Raw genomic sequence first — 21,055 nt, 5'->3', positions numbered from 1 at the left:
TTTTCTAAAACTTATTGAATCTGTGTAGATCTACATTTCAAACTTACGGTTTCAGGCTTTTCAAATCTTTTCGAAATCTCTTGAAACAAGGCTCTAATCTGGACTATTTCCTCTACTGATTATGAATATGAACTCGTATTTGTAAAATAAACCGTGAATCTTCGTGGATTTGTGCTTTAGGGTTTCGATTTCAAGTTTTTTGAACTTCTTTCAATCTTTTTCAAATGAACGAGTCTCAAGACTTGTTAATCCACTTGATTCACCGTTTATTTTTTGTTTATGGACCTTTGATGAAGATTTGAGGTGAAACGAAAAGGTCTTTTCGAGATTACCTGGATTTTTAGTGGAGATTCGAACACAGATCCTTGAGAAAGCTTTTGAGTCCTCTGGTTCCTTTTCACCGTTTCAGGATTCACTTCGTTCTTTCTTCTTCTCTTCGTACGATCAAGTCTTCGTGATCGTGCCTGAATTCGTCACCGTAGGTGGTGAATTCGCACTAGAATTGCGAAGCAATGGTTCAATGATGAGAATCCAGCAATGGATCGCTGAGAATCGTGACGAAATTCATAAGTCTGCCTTGAATTGTTGATTCTGGAAAATTAGGGTTTATATGTGATTTTGTGCGTTCTTGTGTTCTTTGTGAAATTGAAACGGTTTTGAGGATTGTAAGGATTCTGTGGAGTTGAAATGCGTGTGAATTGAAGGATTTGATGGAGAATTGAAAGGATTAGGGTTCGGAGAAGATGAAGTTCATGCGAAGTTCTTGATGAACTTCGAAGATTTTCTTCAAATTTCTGAATCTTGATCTAACTGACAAGAGAGAGAAAATTGTGATGTGTTTGTGTGAGTTGGCACTGAATGAATGGATCTGTTGGCATTGACTGAGATGACTGGGCTTTATAGCTGACACTTGTACACTCTGACCCAATAACCTGCTGCCACGTGTTCCCTAGGCTTGGACTTGGACTCAAAATGCTTTAAGGACCTTTCTGCAAAATAACAAACTAAAGGGACCATTCTGCAATAAGACTAAAAAACAATTTTAAGACAAAAAGGACTCAAATGCAATATCTAAAAAATAAAAGGACCGAAAATGAAACAAAAGAAAAAAAATAAAATTGGAATAAAATTGGTAATTTTGACTGAACGTAAAGTGAAACCAATAAAAAACACAAAACGGACTAAAACGAACCAATGGCCTAAATGAGGTACTTTAAAGTAACCTCTCTCTGCCGAAATTTCGTGTGAAATGACCAAAATGCCCCTGGGACTAAAACGACTGAAAATGACTCAGATGCAAATTTAAAATGGATTTTTAACAGAGAAATGAAACAACAGTTCATTTAAACCAACTTGAAAGACTCAGAGACAATTTTTTAGTATTTAAACAGGGCTTTGACACATGAAAAGACTAAAATGCCCCTAAGGACAAAACTGACTCAAAAAATGACTTCACATGCAAATTTTGAAATGGATTTTGATATAGAATGAAATGAAGACTTATTCAAACTATTTGAAAGGACTCAAACAAAATTTTGAAAGACTGAGAGAAATTTGACATAGGAAATGACTAAAATACCCTTCTATGTGAATTTTGCAAATAACATTGAAATAAAATGCAGAGAAAGATGCAATTGATCAGAGATAGTTCACATGACTTATAATGCAAGAAAAGAAGAATTGAATAAGTATTTTTAGGTCCAAAATTAGGGTATAACACCAGAGAGAATTGGTTGATTCATCAGGTTACTGTTCATCTCTCGGTTGAAACCTCAAAATCGCATGAGAGAAAGGAAACAAATAAAGGAGAACAGCGGCCGTATTCGGTGGTAACGGAAGCCATAGTTCAGACATTCTCCACTTTTGTTTTGACAGAAATTAAAAAATTAATTGTAACATGAATTCACTTGCGTCTTAAATACCAATTAAACTACAACATTTTCTTTCGCTTGGTTTTTACAATGTCCTTCTTATTGATGTTTGTTGGCATCATTGCAACATGGTAGTTTTCTTAAGATGCATTCGTTGCTCTTCACTTATAGATGATATTATTTATTATTTATCTGAGTGCTTGCATTCTAGAGAGCTTTACCTCTATTGAATATAGGGCGATAAATTTTTTTCTCCCAAACTGATGTCAGACTTTGGCTTTATGAGATGACATGTGGTGCCTCCTCAATTTTGTTTGTCACTGGTTGTTGTAAGTATGGTGTTGGAGAAATAATATTATTTTTAAGGATCAACATTGGCGTACTCATGAGGTGGTGTGAAAGACCTTCTTCTTGCATAATGAGTGGATTGCTTACTATCCAAATCTTGGAATGAATTCACACTCACTCGTCTCTTGGCTCACTAGAGCCCTCCTTTCAGAAGGTACTCTCAAACTTAATGTTGATGATGGTTACCTAGAAGACTATGGGTGCTTAGGTGTGGTGTTGTTTGCAACCATGCCAGTTACTAGGTGGTTGATTTTTCTCACTATGAAGTTGGAGGTGATACATTGTTAGCCGAGTTGTGTGTTATACAGATGTGTCTTGATTTTTGTCATAACAAAAGCTATAACAAGATTATCTAAGAGTGATTGCTTGGAAGTCGTTGAACTGTTTATTGATGATCGTGATCATAACTTACACGCTTATGTTACTTACATCTTTAATATTAGAGATGATTTAAATGAGAATAGTAACACTACATTGCAGCATGATATCTTAAAGAACAAAATTTGTGTGCAAATTTTATAGCAAAGGAGGGATCGATTTTGAGGTGCTCTGCTATGAAATCCTTTGTTATAAAAACAATATTATTATAACATATTGAATTTTGTAGTATATGTTGTAAAATTACGAAGGAAGAAACTGTTTTAACTTTTAAATATTCACTTGCAAAACAAAAATCCTTTGTTATAAAAACAATATTATTATAACATATTGAATTCTGTAGTATATGTTGTAAAATTACGAAGGAAGAAACTGTTTTAACTTTTAAATATTCACTTTCAAAACAACAAAGCCATTATATATTCCACACTTTGATGGGGTGGATAACAAATTTGTTTAAGCTAAACATAATAACTAACCTAACACCTATTTGACATCGGTTGCCATTGTTAACCCGGTGTGAAATGCTATGTTTTTAGACTATTGGCGCACATATCAAATCAGTGACTTGCTGCCCGATGTGGATTGCGACATATCACAACGGTTCCGTACGCGATGTGAAAAGTTGATGACATAAACAACCTCACCTTTAGGGACATCGGTTGGGACCCAATGTGAAAAGTCGATTCCAACCAATGTGAAATGTCATTTCCGTAACAGTGTTTACCTACAACAACAACAATCCAATCTTATCCCGAATGCCGACTAAAATAATCAAATGCCATCATTATGTTTTATCTAACTCATTTATTTAGGTTTTTAGATCTAACTCATAATCTTTATATTTTTCTTAATAGTTTCTGTTATAAAAAAATTTGACTGAAAGTTTATCTTATAACTATATAAATCATCTTCTGTCTCTAATGTTCTAATCTATTTTCTTTACCTATCTTCTCTCTAAATCCTCAAATCACATAAACCTAATTTCAAGCTTCTAACACTTCCCTATAAAATATAACCTATGCTTTGTTGAATGAGCCAGCCCCCTTTTCTACGAAATTGGCTTGTGATTATGTTCCAAAGGACACAGTTGATCGAGTAAGATTAGGACGTGTTTGTGTTTTTTTTTTGAGAGGACGTGTTTGTTTATAACCGCGTAATTTGTCTATTTGCTGTTTATGGTCAATAGTCGTCATAATTTATTATTAATCTGATGCATAACATGTTCGGATTTACTATTCTCTCAAAAAAAAAAAAAAAACAGTTCGGATTTACTATGACGTGGAAAAAGAACATTCTCAAACCATATTACGAGTAACACGAAGCATAAAAAGCAAGAAGATCTCTTATATAACAACTAGACTCTTGACCCGTGCTATCGCACGGGTCCTATCAACTAAAACATGCTCGAATAAGTTTTAACGCGATGAAAAATTGTAGTGAAAATGTCATATGATAAAAATGTATTACATTAATCATATCATAATGACATTAAAATAACCATACATTTTACGTTAGTTATCACACATGAAATACTTCTCTATAGATAATATTTGAAGTCACTGTTAATATTTAATCATCTTTTTCTTTTCTTTCAAAGATGTAACATGTCTATTTAAAAACACCACCAAAAAGCATAATAGAGATACACTATTTAAATCAATTTTATTTTTAAAAATATTGACCTTAAGACATATGGGTTTTCACCAAAAAGCATAAGAGTGAGTAAATTAAAAAGAATTGCTCAAGCAAAATTTAAAGAAGATTATTATCAATTGATTCTGATCTTTATATGAACATATAATCGTTACAAATGTACAAATGGTAAGGACATGAATTATAAACCTTAACAGGAAACTACCTCTAAGAAAGGTAAATCAATGTTCTAAGTAATTTATGAAGCAAATAACTACCAATACATAAAGCAAGTAACAACATACCACGTCAAACAACAAAAACCAGCATCACTAAAATCAACTTATGATGAAAACATAGACTAAACACTTCCTTGTAAAAAGCAGTAAAAAACTTGGCAGAAAAACCTGCTAAACCTGTCCGCTAGAGCGCGTAACTGAAATGGCTGCCATACCACACCTGAAGCCCCTAAACAATCCTACAAATCTGCAAACGCCAAAGTAGAAAGAAAAGAAAAAAACACATAATCAAAACTCTTTAATGAAAAAAATGTTAACATACGCGCCAAATGATGCTTCAAATGACAGGAAAAACAGCATATGTAGAGAATAACTACAATCTCATAAAAACTTCCCCTACTGTCAAAAAGCTCAAAAAACACTTGGCATAAAAACTGAACCAAATTAGAATTGATCTCACAGACAGTAGGGTTAAACCACTCCCAACATCATGAGACACGCCTACAATAACCATATTAGCAGATGAAATATTCTATATAACCATCAAGAATTGACTTTGGAGATATTACAATCACTAATACCAACTATATGTTTGTCATACATCTAATAGAACATTATAATCAGATGGCAACGTGATATAGGACTTTCAACAATAGAGAAATAAGATAATAATACATATTATATATTAAAAGGAAACCTCAAACAATATTCATTTAGCCAAAGTCAACAATGAAAAGGAATAAGCAAGTGCAAACAGAGAAGATAGTCACTTTTCCAAGTTGGAAAAAGCTCATTTAATTTTAAGTTGTTTGTTTGCCTCATTTAATTTTGACAACAGATCTTCAATATGATCAGATGTTTATGTTGCTCTATCAAGAAATCAACTAATTCCAGAGTTGACCTACAAATGTCTCTTGATAGAGCAACATAAACATCTGATCATATTGAATTGTGTATAGTTAATCTCTATAACTTCACTTTGTTCATGTTAAATGTCATAGCAAAATAAAAATGACATTTCTAGATTTCTTGTTAAATTAAACAAAATGCAATAGATAATCATGTCTGCTGAACTTAGTTCTGAAAATGAAGTATAAGACAATCACATTAATTTGTTCCACCAAGGTCTCATTTGCAATTGAAGAAAATGGGACAGAATTCAGTCAAATCTTGTGATATGTAATGAATGCACAAAATAGAGAATATGTGGAAGGGAAAAACACTATACCTGATAGTGAGATTTGGAATTCGATATAGATGCTTAATGTATTTGAGCTACTCCAATACAATCAAACCTGTCAAAATCACACCCATTGAAGCTCATATGTTACGATTTACCCTAAACCCTGCAAATAAAACAATCTCATGAAAAAATAATCATACTACCTTCATGAAAAAAATGAAACAATCTCACTACCTTTCAATAAGTTCTTTGGAACTAAAAATAAACTTAAAACAATATAGATTATAACTGAAAACAAAATGAATAAGTTCAAAAGAAAATTAGACTTGTAATGTAATGTGCAGGCCTTATTCTTCCTACTAAAAAAAATCTTAATCAAGCTTAAACACGGTAGATACAATTTCTAGATGTATCAAAAGAAGGGTAGTAATCTTTTAAGTTTTTTTAACTATACGTACTTCAAGTAGTTCATTTGAGTCAAAATATTTATGTACTTCCAATTCATACCTGAAAATCCTTATTTCATCTTGATCTTCTTCGACAACTCTGCAAATGTCCATTCCAACATTTGCAGAGGAAGGTGGTTAACCTAAAAAAAACAAAAAGGAGAAAGAAAAAATTAGTGTAAAACCGTCCATTACAACAACAAAATTGTAAATCAGTCCAGTTATCATAAATACACCAAGCAAGCAAGGAAACAACAACAACAACAACAACACAAAACCCAATAGCATCATCAAAATTTGTTCAGTTTCAGACTCCAATTACCGCAGATAAAATCAATTTCTGGCATCGATAAACCCTAGAAAATATAACAAAATAAAATAGAAGCGAAATAGATTATTACCTTTCAACGGCGGAACGAACATCGTGAATTGAAGCTCCGACCTCCGCCGCTTCGTGTTGTAAGGAAACCTCTTAAAACCACCATTACCGAGCAAAGTTAACAACGCCGTTAATACGATTGGAGAGATGATGGAAATGAAGGATGAATTTTGTGATCTACACTATCCATTTCTCAACCTTTGCGGCGAGAGAGTGAGAATGAAGGATGAATTTTGTGATGGTTGAGAGAAATCAGATATTGATTGATGAGAGACGGCAAAGGTTGAGAAAGAGAAGAAGAAAGAGGGAGTGAGAGACTGAAAGAGAAATGGATAGTGTAGAAAGGAGAAAGAAAGCATGAGAGAGAAATGCATTTATCAGCGGTGTAAAGCTTGTTAAACACACATTTGAAAACCATAGGTAGTTGAAAGAGGCATATGTAAGGTCAAATTTAATGCACGATGGTTTAGTGGGTTTTAGCAGCTGAGGAGCAATTAATGTGAGCGAAGATATTGATTTATCTAGGTACATGAAAGATCATGATAGCAACGGCTGAGATGAACTGGGGTAGTTGGCAGTTTACGTTAGCAATTAATATGGGATTAGGAGGGAAATTTGGAAGTGATTAGGGCAACACTGCCAGCACATCAAGTCTGGCTTTAATAATAAAGGATTATATTATTTTTAGTGGAAGCCTAAATCAAAACAAACTTTATTAGTAGGGTCTCCTTTATGTTGGGCCTATTGAAAATGTCATCTTTTTCTTTTTAAATTCTTCATATTTACTTTTTACATGGATATATAAAAACGAATAAATTTTCCCTCACGTACTGCATCATGAAAACAACACTAGATAATTGAGCTGAATTTAACATTCATCTTGATCACACAATCATCGTAATACTTGTTGCTTGATAGCCAGAAGAGTAGTTAAACCGAAAATATACAAAAGTGGATATTTTTAGAAAATTTATAAAATGAAAAAGGGTATACTTAAAATGTGAGGGTTGGTTTAATATTACATCTGTCTCTAATTACACCTGATCTTTTAGGAAAAATTTGTACTTATACACATAATTTTAAATTGTGAGATAAATTTATTGTTTTTCTTCTTTCAATTTTTTTTATTGTTTTTCTTGATATATCTTAATACTACGTATTGATTTATTTTGGATGATAAAAACTAATTATATATATATATATATATATATATATATATATATATTATCATATACAAAATATGTGACTCAGATAGTGTTATTCTAGGGGATTAATTTTTATGCATATCATTTATTTTTACAAATATTAATTTTTTCGTACAACTTTTTTACAAATACATTCAATTAAATAATGTTAAATTAATATTTATAAAGATATTTTAAAAACTAACATAATATGGTGAAATGATTGAGTGGTTTTATTGGATGCATGCGAAAAAATTTTACACGTTATTGATTATCCAAATTAAGTTTTCTTTTTATTTACCAACTTTAATTAATAATTGGGCATTTGACTTAGTTCACCTTGACTCACAAATCTCACCACCTTTAAAAGCACGGGTTCATGTTTTTCCTTTGCCTATAACAAAAACTTCTATGCTAATGCTACCTACTTCTACTTCTTCCAAGTAACACACCACTATTAAAACACCACTTGGTAGTTTCTCTTTTTTTTTAGTTTCAAAACTATGTTGAAGCAATTTTTCCTTCTGGATTTGGTGTTGATATTTTGTGTTCTAGCACTTGCCTCAGCTCAAAGTGAAATCAATGTGAATGCTACATATCGTTCTTTCAACTCTCCAACAACTAAACAAGGTATTCGAAACAAGTGGAACTTGAACACATCAGGTGTGTTATGTGCAGATCAAGATGGGAACAAATCATTGTCATGGCGAAGCAAATATGGTTGGGCTGCCTTTTGTGGTGTATGGCTAAGCAAAGATGCTTGTGGCAAGTGCTTAAATGTATGTATAATAATGTTTGTAGTTTAGTTTTTATTTTCTTCATGTCACATAACCTTGTTGGAATCTCACACATCACGGGTTCAAATATCCATGCCCTAAAATGTATTTGTAGGATGCAAACTACCATATGAACTTTTTCTTCTGAATTTTTGGATAACTTTCGAAGCAATTTGAGAAAGTTCTCTGAAAAACAAATTTTTTTTGGCCATCGAGAGGTGGAATCGAATCTCTCAAACTTGTAACACATTTAGAATGTAAAGGCAACTAATATTTGTTTATATTTTCTGATTTTTGGGTGAACTTTACGAGCAATCCAAAAAAAACAATTAATATTTGAACTTTAGGGGGTTTAAATTCAAGCCCTAAAATGTCTCTATAGGCTACAACCCCTAAAATTGATTTTCTTTTTAATGTGTTTAGTCCGTTTGAATCTGTCAAATTAATTTTTTATATCATGTGAAGAATAATTTGACAAAAATTTTAAAATTTTGTTAGTTTCACCTAGGAAGTAGATAATAGACTATAATTCTGATAGTTGAATTAGTCATTTACTCATTGTTGATCGATTTCATCATGAGTAAATGACAAATCTCCAGTAGTCCAGTCTATATATAAATCTATTAAGTTTTTTCATTTTGTCACCTCGAATTTCAGGTGACAAACAGAGATAGTGGGAGTACGGTATCACAATTAAGATTTCCGATCATCCAAACAGTAAGAATTGTTGATGACTGTAGCCATGGAGGGCTTGACTTGGATATAGATGTCTTTAAAAAGCTTGACATCAGTGGGTATGGGATGTCTCAAGGTTACCTCGTGGTGGATTATGAATTTGTGGACTGTGGTACTACTACTTATCTCTTTTACCCTATTATAAGTTGATTATATTCTAGTTTTAATTTCAATAAAAGAAATCATCAATATAGATTATGATTATATAATGTTTTGATTCACATTGACATGCCAATATTAAGAAATGAAGAAGAGTTCTAGGAAAATATACCATAACATTCTTTTCTATAGAATCATCAATATTATTTTTAAGGGTCACACATAGAAAAAAGGATCTCTATTATTAAGATTAAAATTAAAGTTGATCATAGTATTATTTTAAGAACGACTTTCATAAAGAATGACATAATAAATTTCATTCAATACAAAAAGATTGTTGTTAAAGCAAATATTACAAATAATTTAATGAGTGAATATATGGAACTATGCATTATTCTTATCCGAATCCAACTTTTTTTAGCTTTTAAAATCTGTGGTACCCACTATTTTCCGGATGCTACAAAAGTTAAGATTTGTTGACTAGTTGACTTTGACATAGGAAATGAACTCAGTTTGAAGAGTTATAATGTTGCAAAAGGAGATCATATTTCAAAGCAACTAGTAATATGTATCAATAAAATGGTAAATACAAGTATTCTTACTATGCTATAATTGTAGTCAAAGAGAACCGATGGGATCAATGCAAATACTTTGCTAAGTCACAAACCTATTTCATGACAACTTATAATGTTTAATCAAAATTTAAATTGAAGTTTTATCTTGTAAATTAAGTTAAAACTTAATTTTCATTTTGTATTTTATTAATGAATTAATTATTTGAAAATTTTGTGATTGAATGTTTTTAAAGGCGATGTGTTAGCTTCGACACCAGCACGAGCACCATCACCATCACCATCACCATCACCGTCACCAACATTCTTACCGCCTAATTCTAAAACAAATTCTTCGACACGAGCACCATCACCATCACCAACATTACCGCCTAATTCTACAAAATTTCATCATGCTACAACCGGTACTACTTCACCCTTCTACCTCTTTGATCTTAAATTTTGTAATCTATGAGACTATTTGTCTATAAAATTATTATTAAAGAAGAATATATACCAACTTCTCTTGCTCTTTATGTTTACAATTGCTTGCAGGTAGCCACTCTAACTGGAAAAGGAAAATCATTATAGGGTAATATATCACACTTCCCTTTAATCATTATTGTCAGTCTTTAACCGATACATTTGCAAAGAAATAATAACTAGGTACTAGGTAGTTAATTCCGCATGTATAAATAGGAGGATAAAAAGTTGTACGGAGATTTGATATGTTGAGAGACTGAGACGTGGATTATAATACACACTTTATACTTAATGTGTGTGAGTTTTACTAATAGAAATTTTGAAACATAGATAAAGAAAATAATACTAGGTAATCAATCTTAAATCACGTGTCTTTTATTTTTTAACCTAAAATTATTATTTATATTTTAACATGTCTTTGATGACACTAATGTTTGTGAATTCTAACCAAGATTCTTTGTACAACTTTATCAAGAGTGTTATGATTAAGCATTAGAAGGAGATCACTGAAACACCAACTTAATCAATTCTCCTTATCAACAGGTGTTGTAAGCGCAGTTATGGCCGTATTCATAATGTGCATCATTATCTATTGTTTTAGAATTAAATCATCAATACGACAAGGAAAATTTCAGTTTAGAACCAAGAATGATAACAATATTGAAGCATTTTTAAAAGATCATGGAGCACTATTGCAGAAAAGATATAAATATTCAGAAATAAAGAAAATGACAAACTCTTTCAAGGTTAAACTTGGTCAAGGGGGTTTTGGAGTTGTGTACAAAGGAAAGTTATTCAATGGTTGCGACGTTGCTATAAAGATATTGAATTCATCCAAAGGAAGCGGTGAAGAATTTATTAATGAGGTAGCAAGTATTACTAGAACCTCACATGTTAATGTTGTCACCCTTCTTGGATTTTGTTTTGAAGGCACAAAAAAAGCACTCATATATGAATTTATGTCAAATGGTTCTCTTGACAAATTTATTTACAATAAGGGACCTGAGACAATTGCATCTTTGAATTGGGATAATTTGTATCAAATTGCAAAAGGTATAGCTCGTGGGCTAGAGTACTTGCATAGAGGATGTACCACTAGAATTTTACATTTCGACATAAAACCACATAACATTCTTTTAGATGAGAATTTATGTCCAAAGATTTCAGATTTTGGACTTGCAAAACTCTGTCCAAGGAACGAGAGCATTATTTCGATGTCAGATCAAAGAGGAACAATGGGATATGTAGCTCCAGAAGTGTGGAATAGACATTTCGGAGGAGTTTCATACAAGTCCGATGTTTATAGTTATGGAATGATGTTGCTGGAAATGGTTGGAGGGAGGAAAAACATTATTGCTGATGCAAGTCACACAAGTGAGATATACTTTCCACATTGGGTATACAGTAGGCTAGAGCTTGGCACTAATTTGAGACCTGATGGGATTATGGATACGGAAGAAGATGAGATTGCAAGGAGAATGACAATTGTGGGTTTATGGTGCATTCAAACATTTCCAAGTTATAGACCTACAATGAGTAAAGTGATTGAAATGTTAGAAGTTGATATCAATTCACTGGAAATGCCACCAAAACCATTGCATTCATCTCCTACAAGATCAGTATCAGAGTCTTCTTAACATTTGAGTATATGTATAATTGTTATATATATAGTTTTTAATCAGAGTTGATAGCCTCTTCAAATGAAGACAATCTCCACCCCTTTAATCATCTTGTGAAGCTATTGGGTTCAAGTGTCTCAAATAGTTTTTATATTTAATGCAAAGTCATGTACAATTGATCATGTAAATTAAACTCTATGTTATAATGTTATCATCTTTATACCCTTTAGAAGTTTGTTGCTGCATATGCTACAAATGGAGAACAAGCTATACTAGAAAATGTTTTTATCTTATGTGGAAGTAACTAGTAAGCTGTGATTGAGGAATATACTTAATATGTGTTATGAAAATATTCGACATATTAGTAAAATATTCATTTTCTCCCATAATAATGACATCTAATTTTTTTTTTTTTTTGAGGTGATCTAAATTTTATGACAAATGTTAACATGTGTCCGATACATGTTAAAAAACCAAAGATGAAAATTATGAAAATTATGTATTGATAATGTATTGATAATGTGTCATAATATTGTTTTATTGTTTTTTTGGTGGTTAGGGTTCGAACCCCGGACCTTGCATATTGTATGCATTGTCCATACCAACTGAGCTAAGCTCACAAGGACAAAATGTGTCATAATATGACTTAAGGACATATGTTAGCATAACAATTTTTTATTCAATGTGACCATTGTAATGACACCTAAATTAAAAACTTATAATTGAAGGTATCAAATCTTTTGCAATCATTGAAGAGTCCACGAAGATCCACACCCTTAAATATTTTATCTTACCTGTTTTTAACACGAAATTCTCTTTATCTCTTAAAAAACATTCAGATCTTTTATTTAATTAGACCTCTCCTTTCAGAGTAGAGGATCCAATTCCATAGTTGAATGAATATTTCCTCATAAATGTTATGTATAGCTAATTTGTTTTCACAAATTTATCCCGAGGAGTGTTATTTAGTTGCATAAAACGAATTTTAAATTGAGGCATTTTAAGTGTGCTGACATGAAAACATAAAAATTAAGAACACTAAATGTATAATTTTGTTTGAGGCATGTCACACTAAATATGAATATTGCTCCCAATCAAATATTCGAATATCGATTCATCAAACTGCGAGAGTCTAACTCCTTTCATTAGACTCAACCTCATCAGTGCAAGAACTTTTTAAAAACAAATAACATTATATTCATAGAAATTTGAAGAACAGAGAATTTAAGATACGTATAACCAATAAAGTAGATCCCACTGGGATCAAACTTGCAACATGAACTAAAAATCTACAACTCTTCATTTAACTATTAATTAACTGAGCTAGACACGAAGATGTTTAAAGAATTTAACATACGAAAATATATTTAAAGCAAAAAAATATTAAGGACCTATATACGAGACTTAAAAAATTAGGAGGTCCAAAACCCTTGCTAATATTATATCTCTGAAGTTCCTCTTCTCTTGGTGGCTGGGTTTTGGTGCTTTGCAGCGGCAGTTATTAGTGCTTGGGTGGTGGATGTTTTTGAATTTGTCACATTTTTGCTCGGTCGATTGGTTGGAATGACATATTTTTGTTGTTAGTTTCATGTAGCAATATTTTGGTGCTGTTATATCATGATACATCTTCTGTCCTTGGAGTTGCTGCCTTGCATATTCCTTAATTTTGTGATTCACGTATTTTGTGATAGCAATTTTTTGGCTTTGCATTTGTATTTAGTCTTCTTGCTTTGTTTGCAGCTCTGATCAATGTTGGGAGGTTTGTTCCTTTGCATAGGTGGATGTGGATCTTTAGTGTGGGTAATATTGGGCGAGTCCTTCTCAAGTGGAGCCACACACAAAATAAGAAGGAAAAAAAACATTGTTCAGTGATAAGCTATACCACTTAGGCCCACGTACAGATGTGCAATGTTAAGTTGTTAACGGATGGATACTTGTTTTTGTTGGTGGTCTGGGTTTGAACCCGAACTTTGCATATATTATGCATTGTCTCTATCAACTGAACTAAATTCACGAGAACAACGGATGGATACTAATAATAAAGACTTGCTCTCTACAAAATCTTTGTATTATAAGTAAAGACGAAAAGAAATTATGTTTATAAGCAAGTTTTGTAGGTATTAAATCACTTGTTGTTGGCTAAGCGATACTTAATTGTTATTAGGCTCTCTAGCAGTAGTTAAGTGTTGTTTAACACTTTTTAGATCGATTTCAACAATCCTTGTAAAACACTGAATTTGTGCTTACCTAAGTGTCTTTTTTTTGAAAACATTCTCATTCTACTAAAAAAAAAGTTGGAACTATTCCTACTCAAAATCAATATCACTTCGAATATACACATAAAAGGCACAGTTTAGTGTTTTTTTGCGAAGTACTTTTGGAGAAAAACAGTGTATATCATGTCTGAAAATACATTTGGTGAGGTTTTTTTTAGAAAAATGGATGGTTAAAGTTGTGTTAGAAGAAAAATACCATGAAATTAATTGGTTTCAAGACCAAATTATTAGAAACAAACATTCCATTTGATAGGGTTTTAAATTGAAAAATAAAAGTCTACATCTATCATAAACTTGTCATTTATGGGCCACCATTCATGTGGTGTAGAAATAAGATAAAAATAAAATAAAAATGAAAGAGGACACTTCTAGAAAAATGATAAAAGGCAAGGGTCTACTTAAAATGTGCAGATAATTGGGTTTAAATTTAGAAGGGAAAAAAAAAATACTCCTAATTCTAGTCTAGTTTCAAATTACTTAATATATTTATTATTTTTCTCAAATATATTGATACAAAAAGAACAATTTAGTCCCCTAAAAAAAAAAGAACAATTTAGTATTAATACTTCACAAAATATTCACATTAATCAATATACATCAAAATCTACTAACTTATTCTAAACAAAACAAGGCCTTGCTAATTACATTTTTGCCCTCATTTTGGGCACTTTAGGGGCATTCAGGTAATTTCCTTATTGGTGCATTTTCTTTAGTGCCATCTTATTGTTTCCACTAACTATTTATTTAATATAAAAATGTTTTTTTAAGGAAGGATAAACTGGTAATTTTACCTAAGGATTATATATATGTCAAACCACATTTTTTCTCTCATTTTCTCTACTCTTCCTCTCTCTAGAAATCAGACTCTCTTCCTTCTCTCTAAACATCTCACGCCTTCCCTCCTTCTTCCACCCCAATCCATCAAACTTAGCCAAATTTTAATGGAAATCAACATGCAAGCTTCAAATCTTGATCCTTGGAACAATTTAATCCTTATGCAGGATTAAAATTCTTCTTTCCTTTCCTCTTTTCCCTCCTAGCTGAACTCAACCACAAGCTCACAAGTTTTGAATTGTTGCCATCAGATTGTTTATAGAGTAGCAATTAAGTTGTTGTGCTGATTATGACTTGAATTGATGATTAGAAGTAAGAAACAAGGAAGAATGAGGCTAGGGTTTGGTTGTTCTGCTGCTGGAAGAGTGGGTAGGTATGTGTGAATATTTATCCATTGTGGTTTGGTTTGGCAATAGAAACAAGAAATTTGCAGAAAAAGGATTACTGAAAGTTTGGGTCAATGCTGGATTTTGGAGAGTTGAGTAGAGAAATTGAAGTTTTGCAGAAGGCAGGAACTATGAGCTGGAGATAAGCTTAATCTGATTCAGAAGGTTATGGTAAGTTCTCTATTAAACTTGAATTTGATTAGATAGAGAAGGATTTGTTAGTTGGTTATGGTATAATTTTAAGAAATGTTGGTTAAAATTCGTATAGACCTACTGTCAGAAAAACGGTCATAAATACTTAAGCTGGCATCGTTTTTGAGTGAAAATTGAACCATTGGAAAATAGACAAAATTTAACACGAAATAGGCTCTGGAAGAACTTAATTATGTTATTCTATGACTGAGAAAATTGAGTTAGAAGTTTGAGCTGCTTAAGTAAAAATCTGAAGTGTTGTTGTTGGAATGTTCTGTCATATCTCTCTGTTCATGCACCAGTTTGAAATGTGACTTATACCATTAGAAAGAAGACATAAATTAACTTGAAATAGGCTTTGGAATTGCTTAATTCAATTATGTTATGATGGAGAAAACTGAGTTACAAGTTTCAGTTGTTGAATAAAAAATCTGCTCTATTGTGGTTGGAATGTTCATGTTAAAATATTCGGTTCACTGCCTGGATTGAAATTACAAGGACTGAAGCATATGTCTGAAGCTATGGTTTTAAGAGCAAGAGAAGAGAAGAGGGCTGAAGGGATAGCAATGGCAAGAGCTTTGAATTGGAGCATAATCTATTGAGAGTGTTTAGAATAAGTCATGGTGAGTTCGTGGCTCTTTCGTTTTTTGTTGTTGGTTGGTGATTTTGATATTTTGTTTTCATGATTTTAGGGTTTTTGCATGTTTCTGTTACATCTGATTTCAATATTCAATGAGAAAAAAAAAGATACATTTAGATTTGATGAGTTTTAATGATTTTTTTCTCCAAATGGTTTCCTACATAATCTGCAATTTTGATTCAAGGGCTATATCCTGCATTTATCTTTGTTCTATAATCTATTTAGTAAAAAGTATCGTCTTTTATTGATTAGTTTATTACTTTCAGACACTAAGATGTGCAGATTTTATAGTTAAGGAACCAATGGTTATTGGTCATGAGTGTGCTGGGATCATTGAAGAAGTTGGTGGTCAGATAAAGACTTTGGTGACGGGTGACCGTGTGACAATCGAGCCTGGGATTAGTTGTTGGCGTTGTCATAATTGCAAACTTGGTCGATATAATCTATGCCTTGATATGAAGTTTTTTGCTACTCCACCAGTTCATGGCTCACTCGCTAATCAGGTCTGTTGAAAGAATCCATAAATTCTCAAAGTATAGTTCTTTGTTATGTCCAATTCGAAGTACAAAAATCTAAAAATATGAATTTCAATGTTGCAAGTAGTGGCTATAGCATATTGAAATTTGAAAAAATGACATTGCAGCCGTAGTTGTGTTATAGCGCTTTAGTGTAGTGGAATTTGAACACATTTCTATTTTCTTTCGTGTATTTTAACTTTTCTGCTCTCTCTCTACAAGTTGAATCCGAAACTAGATTCCTGCGGTAGAACATAAAAAAATTAGGTTGTTTTGCATGATTAGAAATTCCCCGAAATGAATGCATTGATTTTTTATTGTTATTACTTGATTTTCTATGTTTCTATATGTTTTTTGTTGGACTGAAATGACAAGAATTGCTCAAAGTATAATATGTGGGAAAGTGCTGAAAATTTGTGTAGAAATGCATTTGATTGAATTTGGCAAGGATGTTAAAGTTAATATTATTAGCGAATAATACTGTTATACCATTGTATCATAGTAATAATGTCTTAGATTAAGAAAGTATATGTAGAATCAATTGAGTAAGTTAAAGAGAGAATAGATTTAAAATTCTGCAATTTGCAGCTTGGCTACCCTGTTAGTAAATTGATCATACATTTTTATACATAGATCATTTGAGAGTGAAACTTGAACCTTTGTAAAGTAGACAAAAATACCTACAGAATAGGCTCAAGAATCGTTGAATTTCATTGAGTAAAGTATGAGAAATTCATGTTGTAAGTTGAGTAAAAGTTTATGCCCTGTTTCTGTACCTGTACATGTTCTTTAGGAAAACTGTACAAATTGGAGAATTAAACACCAAAACTAAAATTATATTTATAATCTTGGCATTCTAAGCTTTCCAAGGAATGTTCGTTTAGTCAATTCGGACGTCGTTTGATATTTTAATTAAATTGACAAAGTTGAAATCTGTCTACTAACAAAACTGAATTTTTGGATTGGTTTTGTAGAATTGTACGCACGTATGATGTTTGATGAAATGCTAATACTCTAACACAGATGGTTTTTTGGCATAATAGATGACATAGAAATTTGATTGCCTGTTTAGTTATATCATTTGTACATGTACGTTTAGTAACTAAGCTAGCTGGTAATTAATTATTTATCTGTTGTATGTATAACTTCATAAACATTTATATTTTTAGTGCATCCTTTTATGTTTAGTAACTAAGCTAGCTGGTAATTAATGGCAAATAGTGCATTGTGTTCTATGAAAAATTATCATTGCACATTACTTACCATAAGGGAGAGGAACTTTTCTAATGGCATCTTCAGGATCTGAATCTTCTGATCTCTGAGTGATTGATAATCATTTAGTGTTACCAGATTCATTATGCATATTGTTGCGCAGGAGATTATGTTTGAACCAAATGTCATGTGTGAGCCTCTTGACAAGAAATTAACATTTGAAGAAAGTGAGATTTAGTACATACCCAGTTGGTGCACACTAAGTTACAGTATAATTGGCTTTTTTATTGATTTGTTTTTCCATGAATGCAGTTATAAAATGGTGATATTATAGCCTTTCAGAAAGCTTCTACTAAGGTTAATGAGAAACATTTTGACTATCCTCATGTGCCTTTATACTTGGAATGTGTGCACAATCACTAGGTATTTTCTTTTTGATGTTTAATTAAAGGCAATTAGTTTCATCGAACATGATGAGAATCGCCAGGTATTATTTTTGTGTTTGTAAAATTGACTAAAATTGGTGATGCATGAATTGTTTACCAAGAACCCTGGTCATGAAGTCTACTTCGGCTCTACTGTAAAGCAAGGAGAACTCGAGGCGATTGTAATTGCTACTGGTGTGCACATCTTCTTTGGTAAGGCTGCTCATTTGGTCGACAACACTAACCAAATTGGTCATTTCCAAAAGGTACTTAACTCTTACTCTTCTGACTTCAATAATGTTGCAAAATTTGTTCATTAATATATGCTGATCACTACTAAAAAAGGTTGAATTAATGACGAAAAATTAGTACATAAGTGTATTTTGCTTAATATATCAAAAAAGTTGGATCGACGTCGAAATGTGATTCTAATGTTTCTTTAATATGATTTTGCTTTTGCTTATTTTTGTTGCACTTTTAGTACTGAACTGCAATTTTATGTCCATGGCTATGATCATGTGTTGACAGCCATGGGTAACTTCTGCATTTGCTCAATTGCTTTGGGAATGATCATCGAGATTGTTGTCATGTATCCTATTCAGTGCCGCAAGTATAGGAGTGGAATTGACAATCTATTGGTGCTTCTGATTGGAGTAATTCCTATTGCAATGCCAACAGTTTTGTCAGTTACAATGGCTATTGGTTCACATAGGTTGTCTCAGCAAGGTGCTATCACAGAGAATGATAGCCATTGAGGAAATGGCTGCAATGGTGGCTGCAATGGATTGTTTTCGTTGTCAGACTCTGAATCCACAGGATCCAACCTTAGTATAACTGTTGTTGGAGCATCTGGAGACCTTGCCAAAAAGAAGATTTTTTCCAGCACTCTTTGCTCTTTTCTATGAAGATTGGTTACCCGAGGTCTGAATTGTGATAGTATTCAGTTTAATTCATCAGCTTGAACATCATCTAAATGCGTTTCTGTAGATGATTTAAATGTTTGGAACAATATATCTAAGGCTCTATAGTTGTAATGTTTATGCAGAATTTTATTGTGTTTGGATATGCTCAGACCAAAATGACTGATGAAGAGTTAAGGAACATGATTAGCCAGACTTTAACATGCAGAATCAACAAGAGGTAAGTGTTATAGGAGCAATTCTCTTTGGAATGAAAGTATTTGTACAAAAGTTGCTAAAAAGGTCATATAACGAACTATTCATGATAGTAGAGGGAAAAAAGATTTCAGGTTTGAAAATAAGAGTTGTCATTTTGACGCAACTTGACACCAAATTGTAATATTCATTAACCATCCACATGCACTTGAAAATCCCCTATTTGCCAATTGTCATTTCACGAAAATTCAATAGGTAATTGGCAAATATTTAACAAAATTCTTTGACCTTTTTTAAGTTGTTAGTAAGACTCATCTGTATCAATTCACATTTTTCATGTTATTGTGGCAGCATGATGTAAAACCTTCTTTCTTACTTTTCCCCTATACTGATGAGTTCTTTTGAATTGTAGGGCAAATTGTGCAGATAAAACGGATCAATTCTTGAAAAGATGCTTTTAGCATTCTTGTCCGTACAGCTCTGAGGAAGACTTTCTAGATTTGGATTCCAAGCTAAAAGAGAAAGAGGTAATGCTTGAGGAAAAAAAAAAACATATTTGATCTTTTATGCTATTTGATTCACAAATTTGACATAAATGATAAAAAAAACTGAGATAACACTAAACAATAATTGCTTTCTCAAAATAGTCCCTGTATGTAATATTCTTTCAATCTCGGAGTAAATGTTAAGATGATTACCGGTGATCAGGTCTGTATTGGAAAGGAAACTGGTCGCAGGCTCGGCATGGGAAGTAACATGTATCCATCATCCTCCCTCCTTGGCAAGCACAAGGATGCATCGATTGCTTCACCTCCGGTCGATGAACTTATTGAGAAGGCTGATGGATTTGTTGGTGTCTTCCCTGGTAATATATACATACAATTTGTATTATCAATTTACTCTGGACTCAGAAAAGAAGAAATGTAGTTGGTATAACAATTCTAGCCTTGCTTGGGAAATAGTTTGTCCTTGATTCATAACCCAGATAAGGTCAAGGCAAATGCTTTCGATTTGAAAATTTAACTTCAATAGCACTCAATTCATAGAAGCATGGCTCTAATAAGATACTGGCATAGTCCTCATTTCTGTTGTTTATTTTGACTTGAATGTGTGGCTTATATCTTTGATGGCATCATTCGGTTATGTTTGATGATGAACCTGAGACCATTACATGATTTTTTCTGTTGCAGAGTGGAAACTGTTATGAATAGATGAGGGAAATATGGCGTTGAGCAGTAGGATACTGGTTTTGTGCCTGCTCATGCACTCTATAGAACAATGAAGACTACAGAACTCATGTTTAAAGGGAATGCTACGTTCATTTTGTCGATAATATGAAACTAATACTTCAATTCCTCCTCTGCTTAGTATTTTCCAAATGAGGCATCAAGAACTATTTTGTTGGTTCCTTTAATGGTTTCAGTTAATATTATGTAAATTATAATGTTGTTTTCTCAAAATGTAATATGCTCTTCTAATGCATCAAGATTTTATGATTAAATGGCGGGTAGTTACTAAAAAGATGCAACTATTA

At 32.3% G+C, this 21,055-nt stretch overlaps 2 protein-coding genes and 1 long non-coding RNA gene across 20 annotated transcripts; 2 read left to right on the top strand and 1 right to left on the bottom strand.

Moving 5' to 3' along the window:
• Positions 1-4,362: 4,362 nt before the first annotated feature.
• LOC146918218 (uncharacterized) lies at positions 4,363-7,156 on the bottom strand. Its single transcript, XR_015014275.1, has 4 exons — positions 6,502-7,156; positions 6,162-6,243; positions 5,700-5,817; positions 4,363-4,718 (listed from the first exon to the last, which is right to left on the bottom strand). It is a non-coding gene; the product is annotated as an uncharacterized LOC146918218 (long non-coding RNA).
• An 854-nt stretch (positions 7,157-8,010) lies between these two features.
• Positions 8,011-12,206, top strand: LOC146918217 (PR5-like receptor kinase). The gene is made up of 5 exons (XM_085719855.1): positions 8,011-8,442; positions 9,097-9,286; positions 10,082-10,249; positions 10,380-10,416; positions 10,852-12,206. Exons 1-5 carry the CDS (start codon positions 8,167-8,169, stop codon positions 11,942-11,944), a joined length of 1,764 nt encoding a protein of 587 aa, XP_085575981.1. The 5' UTR covers positions 8,011-8,166; the 3' UTR covers positions 11,945-12,206.
• A 2,598-nt stretch (positions 12,207-14,804) lies between these two features.
• On the top strand, positions 14,805-21,022 carry LOC146918216 (sorbitol dehydrogenase-like). 18 transcript variants are annotated; one of them, XR_015016062.1, is made up of 10 exons: positions 14,805-15,593; positions 16,113-16,237; positions 16,551-16,757; positions 18,294-18,404; positions 18,529-18,672; positions 18,935-19,327; positions 19,452-19,546; positions 19,934-20,048; positions 20,230-20,386; positions 20,712-21,022. XR_015016062.1 is itself a non-coding variant. In XM_085719834.1 (9 exons), exons 2-5 carry the CDS (start codon positions 16,235-16,237, stop codon positions 19,159-19,161), a joined length of 528 nt encoding a protein of 175 aa, XP_085575960.1. In that variant the 5' UTR covers positions 14,805-15,593; positions 16,113-16,234; the 3' UTR covers positions 19,162-19,327; positions 19,452-19,546; positions 19,934-20,048; positions 20,230-20,386; positions 20,712-21,022. The 18 variants fall into 18 exon arrangements, 12 of the variants coding, with proteins under 12 accessions (XP_085575960.1, XP_085575967.1, XP_085575961.1 ...); XR_015016061.1 differs by having other exon boundaries at positions 16,546-16,757; XR_015016063.1 differs by having other exon boundaries at positions 16,521-16,757; positions 18,529-18,619.
• Positions 21,023-21,055: the final 33 nt, after the last annotated feature.

Source organism: Medicago sativa, chromosome 6, assembly GCF_051527215.1.
Source record: "Medicago sativa cultivar Bolivia chromosome 6, Bolivia_mono, whole genome shotgun sequence".
NCBI lineage: Eukaryota > Viridiplantae > Streptophyta > Magnoliopsida > Fabales > Fabaceae > Medicago > Medicago sativa.
The sequence above is the reverse complement of the archived record's forward strand: the minus strand, read 5'-3'. Positions and strand labels throughout refer to the sequence as shown.